Here is an 18,330-nt window from a genome sequence, read left to right as displayed (position 1 = left end):
TTGAATCTGAAAAGCGCGTTGTTGTGCGCCACCTGGAATGGGGGGTAAGGAACTCCCCGCGTTGAGAGTGACTGCCCAATAAATCGTGACAACCCTTGAAATACAGTGAAAAACACTTTAGTTAAGAGAGAGTTAAGGTGATCTGATTCATTGCAAGAAAACACTTTAAATTCAGCGAGTGTGGGAAGTAATGAGCATCTTAACTCGGCGTAACGCCTCCCATCCTCCCCCTAATTGCAAAGCCCATGAGCACATACATCATATTACAGACGGGATTCAAACTGAGATACAAATTGACATCAAGGGGGGGTTAAGACATAATGTATGGGGTGTAATGAATGTCAGTTGGAAAGCATTGCAGAAAGGTTTTAAAGTGCATTGTTTATGGGGAAATCTCAGAACCACACCGCCCCAACATTACTATGTTACCGCCACCCCTCCGAGATTGTAAACTTATTAGTGGTTGTGATGGGTTGATTTTTAAAAATGTTTTTTTTTAAAAACAGATACTGCATGCTGTAATATAAGAGAACACTTTGCTTGCCAAACATTTTATATCAGCCTTGGTGGTTGAGAAAAGTGTTTGGAACGTCCGGTAATGCCGTGGGAAACCAAATATTGAAATGCACATCTGTGCACATGATGAAACCACAACGAAATCGGGCAGGGAAGATGACAGCTGCTGTCTCCCAATACCACCTTAAATACATCCTTCTCAGTCCACCTTAAAGCCAGCTCATTGGAGGAAACTGCGTGGACGAGTCCATTCCGCCGCTCAGACTTTTTAGTGCTATTGAAGCCGGCAACGAGGATTAAATTCTGTTTTTAAACATGCATGTAGACTCGGTTGAAAAAGCTCGGGGTGGCGTTTTTTTTATGATTTTGAATAGGGAAGGCTGGCTGAATACAGAACGAGAAGAATAAAGGCTCCCCCTGTTCTCGGACCGTGCTATTTTTAGCAGCAGCTGTGGCAATATAAAGAATGTTTAGAGTGGAGCGTGCACACAGTGCACACAGTGCATCTCAGTGTCGGACGGGTGTGTATTGCTCAGCGGGGGGAGCTGAGAAGATCCGTACTGGAGAACAGGGTGCAGGGAAGGGGGGCTATGTGAGAAAGTATCCGAGGAGAGCGCATTTCTCTAAGCAGGGAGCAGGAGCTTCCCTGGCAGGACAGTGCTTCTCGGCGCAGGGAGCTGAGGGTCCGAGGACAGAGGGCACCACCCCACTTCCCCACTGCAGGAGATCAGTACTTACCTGGATCGGTGCACGCAATTTTGGAGGGGGGTGCTTTGAATCTCGCAGTCCAGAGAGCTGTGGGGGTAACAAGGAAGTGGCACTGGGAATCGGACCACCGGGTGCAGGAGAGCTGCGGCGACCAGGGACCGTGAAACGAGAGTGCAAGGAGGTGTGCACCTCAGGTGGGAGCGGGCGTCCGGCTCTCGGCGCACTGGCCCCTGGGGAACTAAGATAGCGCCTAGGATCGCGGGTGCAAGGCGCTATCGGAAGCAGGAAATCGTTGCATACGTGTGATGCGGACATCGCATCAGGGATAGTGAATCCCAGTGCCCGCTGCTGAGCAACCCGGGGCTGTCCCCGGTAGGAGGTGGACGGGTTGGACCGCGGCTGGATTGGAATATTTGAGTCTCGGATCGGCCTGGGAGACTTGCGGCTCCGTTCCTCCCTGGCCATGCTGGACCGCTGCTAGGAGCTGCCAGGTGTGTGGGGTGAGTGCATCCTACTCCTTGACGGCTTTGGTGGTCGCGGCTAATAATGAGAAGGCCTGGCGGGAGGAGGGGGGGGAAGCTGCCAGAATGCCGGGGTGTGTGACAGGAATGTTAACCACTGTTCGGGCCCAGGTCTGGTGCTGAATGGGCATGCTGTCTCGATGTGCAACGGGCACAACACGGGGCCTGGGCATTCTGGGCGATGCGTGTGTCTGTGTGTTAACCTGACAAGTGCACCTAGAGTGCGTGTAATTTAAACGATGGGGCGAATTGTGTGGATTACACCCGTTCCCAGCTTGTGTTCCAGGTGAGCGTGTAGCCGTGTGTGTGTGTGTTTCTTGTGGAGCCTACGAAGCGTGTATTTCATGCAAAATACTACACCCAGTTTTTTCGGCAAAGCGTGCTCAGTGCCGGGCTGGTATTTCAGGGGGGGACTGTTGAAATCAGTGAACATAGTGCTCGACCTTCAGCCGTACACTAGTTTCAGTGGGGTCACTTATTTGAACAGAACCCACCAATGGGCGCACCCAGTGTGTATGTATTTCGTTAAGTTTCGTAGGTTATGGCAAAAACAACTCGTGTGGGTAAACCAGGGGAGCAAGTCTACTGTGTGTGTTTCCAGGGGAGCGCTCCGTGCTGCCTCTGGTTGTACGTTTCACGGAGTGCCCTCCTAGTAGATGTGCATGGTTGTGTACTGGCTGGTGCATTTACCTGTGTTTCAGTGTGACTCAGCTGGAGTGTGCATTTATGGGGAGTGCGCACATTGTGGGTCAGTATAATGCTTCCAGTGTGTGTTTCCCATTGTTGGGATTTGTATAAAACACCTCGTGTCGCCTTGCACAGCTTCTAAGCACTGCATTCATTGATGTTGTTCGTTCCCACGTCAGTGGTATGGACCCGTGAACGCAGGCTGCAAGTTGGGCACGTGTATCGGAGGTGGTCGCTTAACTCGCTGAGCCACCTGACAGCACGTCCCGCGTGTAAACAGCTCCATGTATTTCAGGACGAGCGCTTCCAGGGTGCTATATTACTTCCACCCAGGGCATGCTGGGCTATTTTGCACGGTTCCAAATAATTTGGCTCTTGTTATAATAATATTACGTGGTTATTTATAACCCAGAGGTTTCTAAGCGCGGACCCGGGATCGAACCTGTGTTGCGCCATGTCGTCTTGCTTCCAAAGCGAGCGCATTGCCGTTGAGCTATCCTCCCGAGACATTGCCTATCATCTACCCACGGATGAAACACTTCTCTCACTGGTCAGCCAGTACAGTTGGCACCAGTCTAAAATTGCCCTGCACTGTTAATATTTCCTTCATCTGTCTGCCCTGACCATACGTATCTAGCGCCCAGCGTTCTCTAATGCACCAATGAAAAAGTGCCCCACAGTTGCAAATAGCAATTAATTCGTTTTGTGACTGAACAGCACCCAAGGGGGAGTTTTCTGATAAAATGGGAAGCAAATTGTGCAATTTAAAGAGTATTTATTCAGCAACAAAGGTCCAAACTACTGGACGCATAGTGAAGTAACTCATCAAACTGCCCTAAACTGTCCTAAACAAGTGGCCCATTTTGAGCAAAGAAATTGGCCCGCACTAGCATTTTTCATTTTTGGTTCGGGCGTTGCCCTATAGGCCAGTCTGGGCCTGGCGCCCAGCTCAGATGCACAGGCATATACTGCCTTAATGCCAGTGTGCCAGTGCTGCCACACCCCAGAGCAGTACCAGCATTCACTAGGGGGTGCACTGAGACGCCTCTGCCCCCCAGGCCTTCCATGCGGGCATGCATGCCCACCTTACAAAGGCCAGGCAGCCGCGTGGCATACTATGGTGCACATTCACACAGTGTGGCATTGGCTGTACTGGGTTAGTGCAAGGACAGCCTTGCCTTACCTTTGGCAGGGACCAGACTCCCACCTACACCCCATTTCTCGCGGAGCCTTCGTAGGACCTTCTCAGTGCCCTGCAGGGTCCATATGGGGGATGCTGGGATTCCCTGGTTTCCATGGGAACGCCCCATGCAAATATGTGACCCTCCCTGGGGGAATGCACCTGTCAGTATCTCCACCGGGTCTTTCAGAGAATGGGCCCTAGTCACCCCTCGTGCAAGGTGTAAGTGCGCGTGGTGGTTTGCACTGCTTTGTGCACCCGTCACGCATCGTGCATGGAGCATGCTGTCTATCACCAGCATTTTAGAAGAGCACATCCGTTGCATGTGTCTGTATGCGCCCATTATCCTGATAGACCTGTGGAATAATGGAGGCAGAAGTGCCCCATTGCCCAGCAGGGGGGCAATATGTGCTCTGCCCCTATGTGTTTCGTGGGGGGTGCGAGAGGCGTGGTGCGATTAGGGGGAGTTCTCTGTGGTGGCATGCTCCATGGGAGAGTGCACCCTGTAGGTGTGTACCCCTTGAAACTTTAGTGGGTTTGAACTTACCGGGGCCTAGCTTTTATTGCTCCTTGAATTTTAACGTGGGTTGTAGCAAATGCTCTGTTTTGGTATTTTCTCAAACTGTGTAGCTGGTCCCGCATTGGTCTGAAGCTGACACATTATTTTTATAACTAATGCATGGTTCGAAATTGCTGGGAGCTATTTGGCTGCTGGTTAGAGCCTAGAAGAGCTGGGTTGGCTTGACACCAACAGTTAGCAGTAGCTACATTTGACTCCCTAAGCCAATTGGTTCCATACAAACATATCTACGTGACGTTAAATCTATGTCTGGAAATGTGTATAAATGAGCATTAGGACATATCTAGAAGGTGTTTAAAGCATAATTGGTCATATATAACTGGAAAGGTTATAGTTTGTCTCTTATGTGGGAGTTACGCTATGCAACAGCTCCTGGTTCCCCAGCGGAAGCTCCTACTTACTGAGTGATGCTGAATACCTATGTGGGAGTTACGCTATGCAAAAGCTCCTGGTTCCCCAGCGGAAGCTCCTACTTACTGAGTGATGCTGAATACCTGTGTGGGAGTTACGGTATGAAACAGCTCCTGGTTGCCCAGCGGGAACTCCTACTTACTGAGTGATGCTGAATACCTATGTGGAAGTTACGCTATGCAACAGCTCCTGTTTCCCCAGCGGGAGCTCCTACTTGCTGAGTGATGCTGAATACCTATGTGGGAGTTACGCTATGAAACAGCTCCTGGTTCCCCAGCAGGTGCTCCTACTTACTGAGTGATGCTGAATACCTATGTGGGAGTTACGCTATGAAACAGCTCCTGGTTCCCCAGCGGGAGCTCCTACTTACTGAGTGATGCTGAATACCTATGTGGGAGTTACGCTATGAAACAGCTCCTAGTTCCCCAGCGGAAGCTCCTACTTACTGAGTGATGCTGAATACCTATGTGGGAGTTACGCTATGAAACAGCTCCTGGTTCCCCAGCGGGAGCTCCTACTTACTGAGTGATGCTGAATACCTATGTGGGAGTTACGCTATGAAACAGCTCCTGGTTCCCCAGCAGGTGCTCCTACTTACTGAGTGATGCTGAATACCTATGTGGGAGTTACGGTATGAAACAGCTCCTGGTTCCCCAGCGGGAGCTCCTACTTACTGAGTGATGCTGAATACCTATGTGGGAGTTACGTTATGCAAAAGCTCCTGGTTCCCCAGCGGAAGCTCCTACTTACTGAGTGATGCTGAATACCTATGTGGGAGTTACGCTATGCAAAAGCTCCTGGTTCCCCAGCGGAAGCTCCTACTTACTGAGTGATGCTGAATACCTATGTGGGAGTTACGGTATGAAACAGCTCCTGGTTCCCCAGCAGAAGCTCTTACTTACTTAGTGATGCTGAATAGCCAGGAGCTGCTTTCAGCTCCTGCTGGCCAATTCCTTATTTCCAAACTACCTAATGTTGACATTTGGTCAGATCACGCACGACAGAATATAAAACATGGCAGCTGAAAGGTGCAAGAGTTACGATGATGGATAGATCACCGAACTACTTAGCAACTCCACACTGTTTGGGGGAGAATTGGGGGATACCTCAAATCTGACTAGCTGGGACGAGCTAACCCAGATAAAGAAAAGATTAATTAGGTCGGAACTACGGTAGCATAATGCTAGAATACCTAAGAAATGGGATCCTGCCACAGGGACTCGTGGTAAGAAACGAGCCAAGAATCTTTCTAGACAACAAAGAATTTTTGATCCAATGGAGTTATATTGGAAACAAATGTGGCAGGGATTGAGTAATACTCATAATAGATACCGCACGCCAGACAACAGAGAAAATAGCGATAGACCTGCAGAAATTGGAAGAGGAGATCAAAAAGATAGTCCCCATTGAACAATATAAAAAGAGACTAGACGAACTCATGAATGAAATGAAAATATTCAAGGAAGATCTTACAAAAGAAGGAATCAGAAGGTTGAAAAATGATATTCAACAATTCACACATGAAAAAGCCTTTACATACACGCAAGAAAATTATTTCACCAAAGAAAAAGATGACTTAGGAGCATCTCGAAACCAAAATAAGGGCAAAAGAAGAGTAAGGTTTAGAGGTACATCGTATAGCTCAAGCGAAGAAAGTGCAGGAGAAGGAACTAGCACAGGAAGAAGGGGACGAAATTCCGAATTTAATTCAGGCAGACGAGGTTATAGAGGATCACAGGGCGGTGCAAGAAGGAATGGCAACAGAGGAAACCCTAATATACAACAACATTTTTTAGGACGGGACCAGCAGGAATGGGAGCCAGACCAAAGAGTCACCCGCAGTATGAAAGCACTGTGGGAAACCTTTCCGAATACAACCTTAGCCAAATTGAGACTCAAACATTGGAAAAAGGACTTGGTTTTGTGACCACTAATAAACATGACCGGTTTAAGTTTAGGGAAGAGCTAACAGAATTCATGAGGAAAATACACCTCAAACAATACTTTGAAGATAAAGAGGACTCCACCGAACCAGATAGTGGGTTGCATAATAAATCAAACTTTTGCCCCCCAATACACTCTCGGACTGCAGAAGCTCGAGTTTTTGAAAATAGAGTATTACAAGAACTTGCTATACTAGAGAAAGACACAGAAAAAGAAAAGATCTTCCAAAATCTAAGTCGAAAAGAGAAAACCACCCTAAAAGGACTACTAGTCAATGATTCCATAATAATACGAAAAGCTGACAAGGGAGGAGCCGTCGTTATCCTGAATAGAAAAGATTACATCGATGAATGTATGAGACAACTGGAAGATGGCCAGAGTTATCAGAGATTAGATGAGAATCCCACACAAAAATTGGAAACAATGATCCATCTGAAAGTGACAAAAGCAGAGGAAAGGAGATGGATCACAAAGAAAGAAGCAGAATTTCTACGAGCAGACAAACCAAGGACACCACAATTTTATATTCTCCCGAAAATTCATAAAAGTCTAACTAGGCCTCCAAGGAGACCAATTGTGTCAGGCTGTGACTCGGTATTAGAACCTCTATCAAGATTTGCGGACCATTTCATGCAACCAATGGTCAGAGAGATGTCTTCCTTTATAAAAGATACCACACAAATTATAAAGGAAGTAGAAGGGAGACCATTTAACCAAGTTGAAGAAATTCTGATATGCCTTGATGTAGTATCTTTGTATACGAATATCCCACAAAGGGCCTCACTTGAGGTCTTGGAAGAAAGACTCCTGATGGAAAATAATAACACTGAAACCCCAGCTTCTTTCATACTTTGGTGTGCTGAAGTAGCACTAACGGAAAACTATTTCCATTTTAATGGATGCTACTATAAACAAATACAGGGAACGGCTATGGGGGCTACACTAGCCCCGAGCATCGCAAACCTCTACATGGAGGCGTTCGAAAAAAGAGTGATCTATGGTGACAACAACCCTTTCAGAAATAATATCCAGGTCTGGAAGAGGTACATAAATGATGTGCTTTTAATTTGGAAGGGCGATGAGAGTGAAGCAATTTCTTTCTTCAAATGGTTGAATGAACAAAATCAACACTTAAAGTTCACTGAGAACTATAGCAGAGAGGAAGTGAATTTCCTAGACGTAACAATAAAGGTTGATACCAACAAAGTCTTTGTTTAACCGTACAGAAAGCCAACTGATCGGAATGCATTATAACATTATACTAGTTTTCACCCGAACCACACACGGGATAACCTGCCCTTCGGGCAGTTTTTGCGGTTGAAAAAGAACAGCACAAACAGAGAAGACTATAGAGAAGGGGCCAATAAATTGATAATGAATTTATATGAAAGAGGCTACCCTAAAAAACTGGTAAACCGGGCGATGAAGAGGGTTGACAATAATCACCGGGAAGCCTTACTTGAGCAACAACCGGTATTGAAAAGAAAAGATAATGACATATTGGTGTTTGTGAACACGTATAGTAATCTGTCAAATCGGATCAGGAAAATCATATACCGAAACTGGACATTTATGGAGAAAGGAAAAAGCCCACTGGAAAAACCGCTAATAGCTTTCCGAAGAAGTAAGACTGTGAAGGACCAAATAATGCGCAATGACATAACAAAACAACATAAATTTCAACCAACACTGACAGAGAGTTGGGGAATGAGAATACTAGAGGGACATGTACCGTGCGGCAGTTGTACGTGCTGCTTTCAAACTAAGAAATCAACTCAAATAGATCTTGGACTGAGGAATGAGTGGAGATAGAAAACACTAACTAACTGCAATTCCAAATTTGTGGTATATGTGATATGGTGTCCCTGCAAAAAAAATCTATATAGGGAAGACTGAAAGAAAAATAAAAACCAGGATAACGGAACATAAGAGCTGCATAAGGAACAGAATTCATTCTGCACCTATGGTAGGACATTTCGTTGAAATGATCCATAAGGCAGAAGAATTAAAGTGGTCGGTGGTTTACAAGGTGAAAGAGAGTAATGATATGAACATCGACAGGAAGAAATTATTAACAAAAGAAAAAGAACTCATTTTTTAACAAAAGGCTGTGAGACGGGTCTCAATGAAAAAATCGAGTGATACAAAATGAAGTTATGCTACCACTTGAACTGGATATAAATTTGCATCAAAATCGTATAGTGTTGTCCAAAAAGCGATTGATGAGGAAATACGATTGAAATTAGCTTTGTAGCTGAATACAACATTTACATGTTGAAAAAAGCATACAGAAACATATGTGAAGAACAACTTTGATGGGTCAGGAAATTAGATCCTTATCTATGGTGCAGGAAAGGCAGTACCAAAGAAGAAAGAAATAAATACGGAGTAACGAAGGCAAGAAAAAAGGACCTGTAATTCCGGAACGATGACGTGACGGAATATCATTGGATAGATGGAACCGCACCTAACAACAACAATGTAGAAAAGAACATGGAAATGGACACAAGCCGGAAGGAGGAACCGACTGTGACGCGGGCAAAAACATCCGGGTATGCGAACAGAGACGACGGAAGTCAGAAGAAGCGAGAGAACGCCGACAGCAACCCGCGAGGCAGATGGATCAAGCCCTTTAGCTAGAAGGTAAGCGAAACATCCGAGACAGCGAATGTAAGACTGTAGGAGGGAGATATAATAGAGCGGAATGTCCCTATTTCTAAAGACCTGTCCCGTGAGTTAGCTATAAGAGATATTGGCGCTTATTACACCAAGAAGCCGTTTAAAGATCACGCGGGCGGAATGTTTCAATTTTTAAAGATACACCTTTTGTTTTTGCTTCTATAGATATCGGCACTTAGAACACTAAGAAGCCGTGTATAGATCACGTGGGAACCCGGGACGACCGAGGTCGTAACCATTGAAGCAAAAAGAGGCATTCATCTCGTACAAAGATCACTGAAGGGTCGGGATAAGCTGGAAACAGCAAACATGGCGGACTCTAACATGGGAAGTCCTAATTAAGGTACATACCCTAGAACTAAGTGTAACACCAGATTGTGCTTATTATACATAGGATATGTAGTACCAGTTTAACCAGGAGTAACTGCAAGTGACTTTTCTGTATTGATAGATGTTGCAAAAGGTGAACCCACAAAGGCAGTACACAAGTGTTGAGAATTAAGAAGCACCTAGAGATAGATACCTGGATGGATGAAAATAAACAACCTGCAGGTAAAAGCCAGAAGGTAAATAGTGTACCATAACAGTAGGGTGAGAGCGTTGGGAAACTAAATAAATTATCAAATGCCCCTTTTTTAAGAACAGGGGAATTACGGTAAAAAATAGAGAGGGTAGGTCACTAGAAAAACGGTAAACCACCTTATGAAAAGACGTCGTGTCGTGATAATGTCCTTTACCAAGTAGTGCATGTCTAGTACTGAAGAATTGGAAGAATATATTCTCTCATGGTAAATTGTATACCCCGAATGTAGGAATAAGACTGCATAGAAGTTGGGTTAATAATTAAATCCATTCTTCATACACTTGCTTCTCACAGATACCTTCTTGTGGAATTCTGGCCCAGAAATGAAACAGATGTGAACCGAACACATGAGCCTTGACCAAGAAGTATAAAGAATACAAGAAGACCGAATGGTCACTACATAACAGACTGTTGCTATACAAAAATTAACCCCTGAAGAATTTCCTGAAATTATGAGAACTGATAAAGGAAAGAAACATGTTGGGTAGTGTGGATTGTAGAATGAAAGGATGTATGAATGACATAAGTGTGAATGAGTAGAGCACGATTTTTATGGGGAAGTTAGAGTACCCAGTGAAGAAAGGAGAAGATATAAAAAGTAAATGAAAAACTGAAAAATGTGTCTTCTACTGATAATAACAGAGATATGTATTAAAAAATAGAATGTTATGTAGAAGTTGTCTGTGGTCAATGATACCAAAAATAGTGGCAAATGTGTAATAATTGAACTTAGACAAAAGTGCAAGATGCTGTCTTTGTTGAGATAATTGTGAATGTATTTTTAAGTGGTGTTTTTACTGAGAGTAAATAAATTGATATTTTTGACTAAAAAAAACAGTTTGGAATAAGTATGTTGTAATTTAATGAGTTAAACAACATGCAGGACTGAGTTAGAAGAAGGTACTGGAGAAGCAAGGGACCCTTTAAGCATTAGTGTGGTATGTTTAGTGACATTTGGTCAAGATCATGATGAATTGCAAAGCAGCACCTGATTCCTTTATTTCATATGGCAACATTTTTAAAGTGGAATTTACATATGGGTAAAAATATGTGCCTGAAGACACAAATCTGCATTTTAACTAAATACCTGTAAACCTTGGCGCGGGAGTCATCCGGAAATATTGCTAGCTAATGTGCCGCTGGTAGTATTTAATAGGGCCTAAAAAAGTAAATGGAGAAAAAAAAGATGGGATCTTAGTGTAGTGGCTCATATTTAGGGTTTCAGAGTGAGATTCGACAGGGTCACGAGCATCTGGGACTCAGTGCCTGAGAGTCTGCACGTTTATGCTTCCTGCCAATCCTCGCTTTTGAATGCTGAAGGGCCCTGATTGCTTTCATTCTTGTCCAGCAGTGCATCGGATGGACGCCCTTAGTTGCCGTGAACACCTATACACTCACTCTTATCTTCCATGCCCAAACATACTTTACACCAGAGGTCTTCAAACTGTGGGGCGCGCCGGGGTGGGAGGGGGGGCGCGAGAGCCCAGCATGAAATGAAAACAAATAACAATAAATAATGTAACTTTTTTTTTTTTTAAGATTGGAAGATGGGCAGGGGCAGCTCACATGGTCAGACTGGACCATAAAACGGCCTTAGGCACCAATGAGGGGCCAGCATTTGCAAATGGATATTTAGTCCTTTAGTCAAAGACTGTTTGAATAGTACCCAAGGGGGGTGTGTTTTTTGTTCAAATGTAAACAAATTGTGATATTTAAAGAATATTTATTCAGGAACAATGGTCAAAACTACTAGCTGCATAGTGATGTAACTCCTCAAACTGGACCAAATTGACCAAAAAAGTGGCCCATTTTGACTGGCCTACACTAGCATTTTGCATTTTTGGTACAGTCATCGCCCTATTGCTCTATAGCCCAGTCCAAGGCTGGCGGCTGATCCGTAATGGGTGAAGGGGCATCCACTCACTGGCCCCCTCACCCATTATGGAGGAGCCGAGGAGCCTGCCCAGTGAAACACTGAGCACTCTCTCAGCTGCTTTTTCCAGCTGAGGTAGTGCTCCTGGGCTGGCTGAACTGTCAAAGGGAAACCCTGTTTGCCTTTGACAGTTCAGTTCCCCAGCTGCACATGATCACTGAGCCATGCAACGCTGGGGGCATTTTGCTTCGCCAGCCTTGCATAGCTCATTGGAAATGCTGGCTGGGGCACTGCATGTATGTATGTGCGAGGGGGTACTCCTGCGCCTCCTCGCACATACGGGCAGAGCAACCTGGAGCGTGGCATTTCATCAACCACGCGCAGGCCCCTGCAGAAGGTACGTTTATGGTGATTTATTTTTTATTTAAATATGTGTATGGATGCGTTTTATGGGACTGTGTTGGGAGCAGGATGGGCGGGAGCACTGGAATAATGGTGGGAGCAGGGTGGGGAGAGCCCAGGGTCTGTACTGGGAGTATGGTGCGGTGACGGCGCACAAAAGTTCATCTGGCACATTTGGGAAGGGGGGGGTCCGGCCTGCCCAAAATTTGCTCATGGGGGGCCTAGGCCAAAAAAGTTTGAAGACCACTGCTTTACACAGACCAAGTAAGCCTCTCACACATGGCTTTTTAAATGTCTCTGAACACCTATCAAACAACAAACTCTACCTCTATAGCCAACTTAATGCCTACCACCACACCATCCAGTGTATCCTAGCACCACTCTGCACAATCCTCCTTCGGGACACCATTGCCTCTGTGCCCTCTACGCAAAATACCCACAGGCAGACCTGCCCAGAGTACCTGGGTACTTCTGAACTGCACACACCGACACAACAGCAACACCATATAGCATTCTCCTTGTCTCCCCATTAACCTAACCAACCCACCTCTTTTTCAGGTCTGTCATAGTGCCTGGAAGCCACGGAAAGGAGTTATATAAATCCTAATGGAGCAACATAACAGTAGATCATTAAAAAAAAATTGTAATTGCACTGGAGGGGGCCCCGTTCTTCTGTGCAAACGATCCCTTCCGTGCAGTTTCCCACTTTGCCACCACACGGTTGACAAGTAGAGTGTGAAAGAGACACAATCACCATCACACCTTATTTTCCCACTGTGTGGAAAAGTGTAAAGGCCTCCTGCAAGTAATGATTACGTAAGGTGTTTGCAATGGATTCCTATGGAGTCTGCCTGCTTTTCCCGGGGGTAAAGTCTGTTGGATTCCATAGGAGTACCTTGCTTTCCCACCAACATGCTAGCTGAACACCAGGTGGATTTGACAGCTAGAGGGATTGAGCAGGCAGCAACATGAAGTCTCCTCTGCTCTCCAACCCCATCCTGACACATCCAAGAAAAAAAAGCAGTTCTACAGGTTTCCCTCCACTTTTTCTGGTCAGCGGGACCCAGAAAATTCTCCACATTGAGTTCAGGTTGTGGCAATTGTTTGCTGTTGCATTGCACTTTGGCCAGCGTCAGAAAGTTCAAGTTCATGCAGGTAAACAGACTGAGCCCCTGGGCAGGTCCTTCTTCCAATCCGGCTGTAAATACATGTCGCCACCTTCCTGCATGGGTAGATGGGGCACCTCCAGTAGCCCAATGCACCGACACTGATGTCTGCTTCCGGTGCTAGACCGACAGCGGATCGGGAGAGCACACATGGTCTATTGTGCTACAGCAGGCAGCGGTATGGGCGCCCCACCTAAGCTTAGCCTGCCTGCCTATTCTGATCCATTACTGTTTTTATTGTATTTATTTATTGTGTTTTGGTTCATACATATAAACAAACACATTAAAACAGATCAATAAAAAGCAAAACGATTCATCCCGGATAACATATGCGCCACCGAACCTACCCACAGTTGGGCCCTGCACAAACTAAAATGAAACGAGGTCTTTCCCCATTGCTCATTTACAATTTAAATCAATCCAATCTCTTTACGAAAGCTTAAGAATGTAAGGATATATTTGAACGGAGGATAGCACAGGGGCAATGTGCTGGTCTTGGAAGCAAGACCACACAGAGCAACAGAGCTTCAAATCCCTGATACCGCTTAGAAACCAAACTTGGGTATTAAGCGTAAAAACAATTAAAAGAAACGATTTACCACCCCCAGCCTATCACTCCTGTATGTATCTTCAACCCGCCAATGTCACAAGCGCATTGATTGAAGGGCTGGGCACACACTAACTACATTCTCAAGGTTTCTTTAGTCTCAATATTGTGTGAGGTGATTGTTTTATAGTAAAATCCACTTATTTTTAATACAGTACTTAGATCCTATGTATGAAAGCAAGGGGACTGAGCCTGATGACCCATGGGAACACACACAAACACGCTACATGAGACCATCTGCATCATGCCTCCGATGAGAAGTCAGGCCTGCTCCCAATCCTAACATACGATGGCCACTTGTCACCAAGACGAATTATGGATTATGGGCGAAGCACCCCACTTATGGACACATTCAGTACACGGGTGCGTGACCCAAAAATGAAGCAAATACGCAGCGGAAGCAGGGACCGATCGTCTGCCGATCGCTTCTCAACATTTCAAAACTAAACCAGGGACCATGTTATGCTTCAAACAACCAAGAACTTTCAAAGCAAGGGAGCAAACCTTTTCCAAGTAGCTCTGGGGGTTTACCCAACCCACCCCAATGAATGTGTGTGTGTGTGTTTTTCGTCTCGGGAGGATAGCTCAGCGGCAACGTGCTGACATTGGAAGCAAGACGACACGAAGCAACACAGGTTAGATCCCAGGGTCCACGCTTAGAAACCTCTGGGTATTAAGCGCGTTATAAATAACATATCTTATCATTAGAGGTGAATGTCCCCTTTCTCTACCTTTTTTCAGATAGATTGGTTCACAAGCCATGTTCTTCATAGACAGCTCTTCAATTTGGTCCAATATTTTAAGATGCGCCAGCATACCTAGAAGGATTGGTTTTCTGTAGGAAGAAATGCACCTGTAAATGGCCATCCGAGATTGGGTGGTCCGGAGAACCAATCGATTCACAGCAGACATGCTTACGACACTAAGAGATAGGTCCTCTTGTCCTATACAATATGTCCCAGCTGAACACTGGCCATCAACATCAGGGCCACTACGGTTTTCAAGACAGCAAGTAGTGATATGCCATAGGAAGTGCTGTGTCTCATGCCAGGCTGCTGCTCAAATAGGACTCCACGCTTCAGTATGAGACATTGCTGCCCAATGACACAGAGCTGCCGAGTATGGCAAAGAGCTGCCCTGTGTGACAATATTCTAACCTATAGAACAAACGTATGTTTGATAGGAATCAGCCAGTTCCCTTTGTGACAGCGTAGCCAAATACAACACTGTGGGGTGAAGTACCTTAAAGTGCTGCCTAAAGGATCATTAAACGCAGACCACTCAAGATGGCACTATGATGTCATGTGTGCCAGGGTCTGTCTAGATGCACAGGCCTCGAGGGTCGGATCCATGTCAGGTTTTCAGGATAACCCTCATTAATATTCATGAGATAAATTTGCATACAATGAGTCTAAATATATGCTAATTAATATGCAGGAGCTGCCATAATATGCCATTGTACTCCAAATGGCAGAATGCCACTTGAATATTCTAAGGTGCCACCAAGTATGTCAGGCCCCAATTCTGTAATGCCTGTATGAATAAGCACAATATTCCTGTGCAGCAGTGTGGAGCACCGCGTTTGCATTGTGTGAGAAGGTTTGCCCATATGCTCACTGTTGTGATGTTTTGGGCAGCAAGTTCCACCTTGTTCTTGGGGTACTTTGTCACTGCTCAGGCATTGGTGCACGAAGGGGGTCAGAAGTGATAAATACTTCGGCAAAGCAGACCTTTTTCGGACCACATCTTTGGTTATATTTGCTATTATATTTTTTGAAGCAGGAGGGATGTTTCCCGATTTAATATGCATCAGAGCACTTTCCTTCGCTGCTGCAGTTGCTTGTATGGGGAAAAGACCATGGGCACCGTTGACAACCTCAAGTGTAACCTACGTTGCCCCAAAAGTGACGAGTAAAACCATGGAACATGGTCACAATGTTACAAATGCAACCAGTTCAAGATGGAGGAGCAGAGCACCGAGCTGCACTGGATATGAGGCAGAAAGTGTGCATGGGTTTACCGTATCCCGTGGTTTCACCGACAGTAATTACTTTGAATTAAATGTAGTTGTGAGTTTAGGTGTAGAATGGGGGTTGGGAGGGGTTTGGGGTAGTAAGGGGAGCAAGTGAAGGGGAAGGAGAACATACGGGTAGGCCCCACAAGCAATAAAATCGAAGTACAATTTCGAAGTATTCACTTTGAAGTAAATTACTTTGAAGCAATTACTGTTGTTGACATGGCATGGAACCGAGTTTACACTGCACGTCCGACAGCATACCCTCGCTAAAAGGTCAACAGCATGGGATGCACCCACTGTAGTAGCTAAGGACTATATGGAGGAGGATAAGGTTAAACACCTGTGCCGAGGCATTTCAATCCAAAACAAGAAATCGTGAGCTAAAAATGTCAAAGCGAAATTGCAGCTTGTATACAATCACCCTTTACTACAGTTTTCAAAAATTCAGAGTGACGCCCAACTCAATAGTCGACATGCAACGTAGTGCGACTCAACTTCCTCGGGGTGCTATTCAGCATGCTAGGGGAGCTTTGGGGGCTATAGCCCCGGGTCTTTTGGTTGTAGCCCCGGATAGGAGCTCAGGGGCTACAACCGAAAGCCTAGCTAGCCCCTGGTCCTGACAGTCCGGACATTAGCGTAGCCCCAGATCTTTTCCAGACCTAGCAACACCCCTGCGGTGCACTGTCACCATTTTCAGGCAAAGGACAGGAGGATGCAGCGTGAGACAGGGGACTGTACACAATGGGGACCTGCTTACATATTGCAGTGTTCGCTACAATGTTATTTACAGCACCATGATCTATTGGCAACGCTCTGATGGTATTACTGGGCTGCAGCATCGATACAATACAAGTGAAAGCCATACTCCATTATGTACAGTTAACACACCAGTGCCAGATTCCATGAAACCCATTTTGCACTGTTCGTCAGATTCCATTGCAGCCAGTTAGCACAGTAGTGCCACATTCCATGGTGTCCAGTTAGCATTGCTTGGCCAGATGAGACTACACCCCCCTCGCCTAGCAGTGCCGGATTCCTAGACACTGAGTCAGTCTCCAGTCATGGATTCCATGAGGACCAGATTGCAGTGCCAGGATCTGTTATGCCACTGGCACAACACAGGGGGATTCCATCATGATTAGATGGCAAAGCAGTTCCAGAGTTCATTACGAGCTTCACAGCACCGAATGCCACCGCAGCCCCAGATGCCGTCATGTCCAGTTATCACAACAGTGTCCGCTTGCATTGTAATCAGTGAGACAAGCAGTAAGCAGGAGGCATTATGCTTAGTTAGCAATGGAAGGCCAGTTTGCCTATGCACAGCTGGGACATTTGTGCATACAGTTCCTGCTGAGCTCAACACATGAGTGCAATTGAGGTAGGTGACTTACTGTGACAATTGTTTAAGGACCAAGTCAACGAGTAATATTGTGGCATGACCCGAAATGGAGATTTGTCACTTAGGATTTAGTAACCCTTCCCCACCGCCCCCCGTACAGGGTTAGATGGGAATGGCACTAGAAACAAAACATGACACCAAACGAACGGGTATGCAGTAATACAATTGCGGCAAAAATATCACCTTTACAAAAAATTGCGGCAAAATGCCGTGGATTGACCCGGTAAAGGTGTGCCCGATTATACCATTTAAGGGGAGTGATTTTATTTATTTATTTTGTTTTTTTTGGTGTAAACAGCCTTTTTTGCCACGATTTTAACACATGGAACCAAGTGAACGGTGTCCGGATGGGTTAACTCAGGCTGGTCCCAAGGGCACCTCTTGGAATCCTGATCTTCTCTAGGACCCCTAATCTAGAACAGGACCCCTAATGTAGAATACAATCACAAGGAGAGGTAGAAGTGTACCAAAGAAAGTAGTGGAACTCTGACCTCAGTGGAGAACAGCGGTGACTGGAGCATGAAGCAAGACAATGGGCCTCATTATGACCCTGGCGGTAGGTGGTTAACGGGGCCGGTAAAGATGCCGTCCCCGTTAACCACCTAGCGCCTCATTACAAGGTCTGCTAGCGTGACCCGCTAGGCGTCCTTAGCGGGTCTCGCGAGCAGACCAGGATGTTAACAACGGGCCTGTCATTATGGGCCCGTTGTTAGCACCCTCCCCATTCCCATTGAGCCCTATGGTGGCTCAATGGGAATGGGGATGTACCGGGTCCGGGTTCCCTGAATGGGGAAATACCGGGCCCTCCAAGGTGGGAATGGCCCGGTATTTCCCCATTCAGGGAACCCGGACCCGTTACCTGGTATGGGGGTAGCCATGCCGCAAAAAGCGGCATGGTTACCTCCATGGTCGTAATGAGGCCCAATGTGTTAAGGGGTTCAGGCGGGGTGGGTTGGAAGCCAAGTGGGAGGGAAGTTTGTTCTCTCACCCGGTCACTCATTTGGAAGAGTTTTATATAGGGCCCTTGTGATGTCAATCACATCCAGTCACTGGTCTT

At 45.9% G+C, this 18,330-nt stretch overlaps 2 protein-coding genes across 6 annotated transcripts in view; both read left to right on the top strand.

Moving 5' to 3' along the window:
- The first annotated feature begins 898 nt into the window (after nt 1-898).
- MRAS (muscle RAS oncogene homolog) overlaps nt 899-18,330 on the top strand; it is a 174,267-nt gene continuing 156,835 nt past the window's right edge. The window contains exon 1 of one of the 4 annotated variants that reach the window (XM_069616762.1): nt 899-1,715. The gene's annotated coding sequence lies outside the window, so the exon portion shown is untranslated. Of the gene's footprint in view, nt 1,725-18,330 lie in introns of all 4 variants that reach the window. The other 3 variants (XM_069616761.1, XM_069616760.1, XM_069616759.1) reach the window with 3 other exon arrangements.
- On the top strand, nt 1,742-11,261 carry LOC138489125 (uncharacterized). Of its 2 annotated transcripts, XM_069616757.1 has the most exons (3): nt 1,742-9,569; nt 9,678-9,792; nt 10,104-11,261. In XM_069616757.1, exon 1 carries the CDS (start codon nt 6,416-6,418, stop codon nt 7,763-7,765), a length of 1,350 nt encoding a protein of 449 aa, XP_069472858.1. In that variant the 5' UTR covers nt 1,742-6,415; the 3' UTR covers nt 7,766-9,569; nt 9,678-9,792; nt 10,104-11,261. The 2 variants fall into 2 exon arrangements, with proteins under 2 accessions (XP_069472858.1, XP_069472857.1); XM_069616756.1 differs by having other exon boundaries at nt 1,742-9,792.

Source organism: Ambystoma mexicanum, chromosome 9 (genome assembly GCF_040938575.1).
Source record: "Ambystoma mexicanum isolate Mex_15411 chromosome 9, UKY_AmexF1_1, whole genome shotgun sequence".
In the NCBI taxonomy this organism is placed as follows: Eukaryota; Metazoa; Chordata; class Amphibia; order Caudata; family Ambystomatidae; genus Ambystoma; species Ambystoma mexicanum.
Note: the sequence above shows the minus strand (reverse complement) of the source record. Positions and strands in the feature narration are given on the sequence as shown.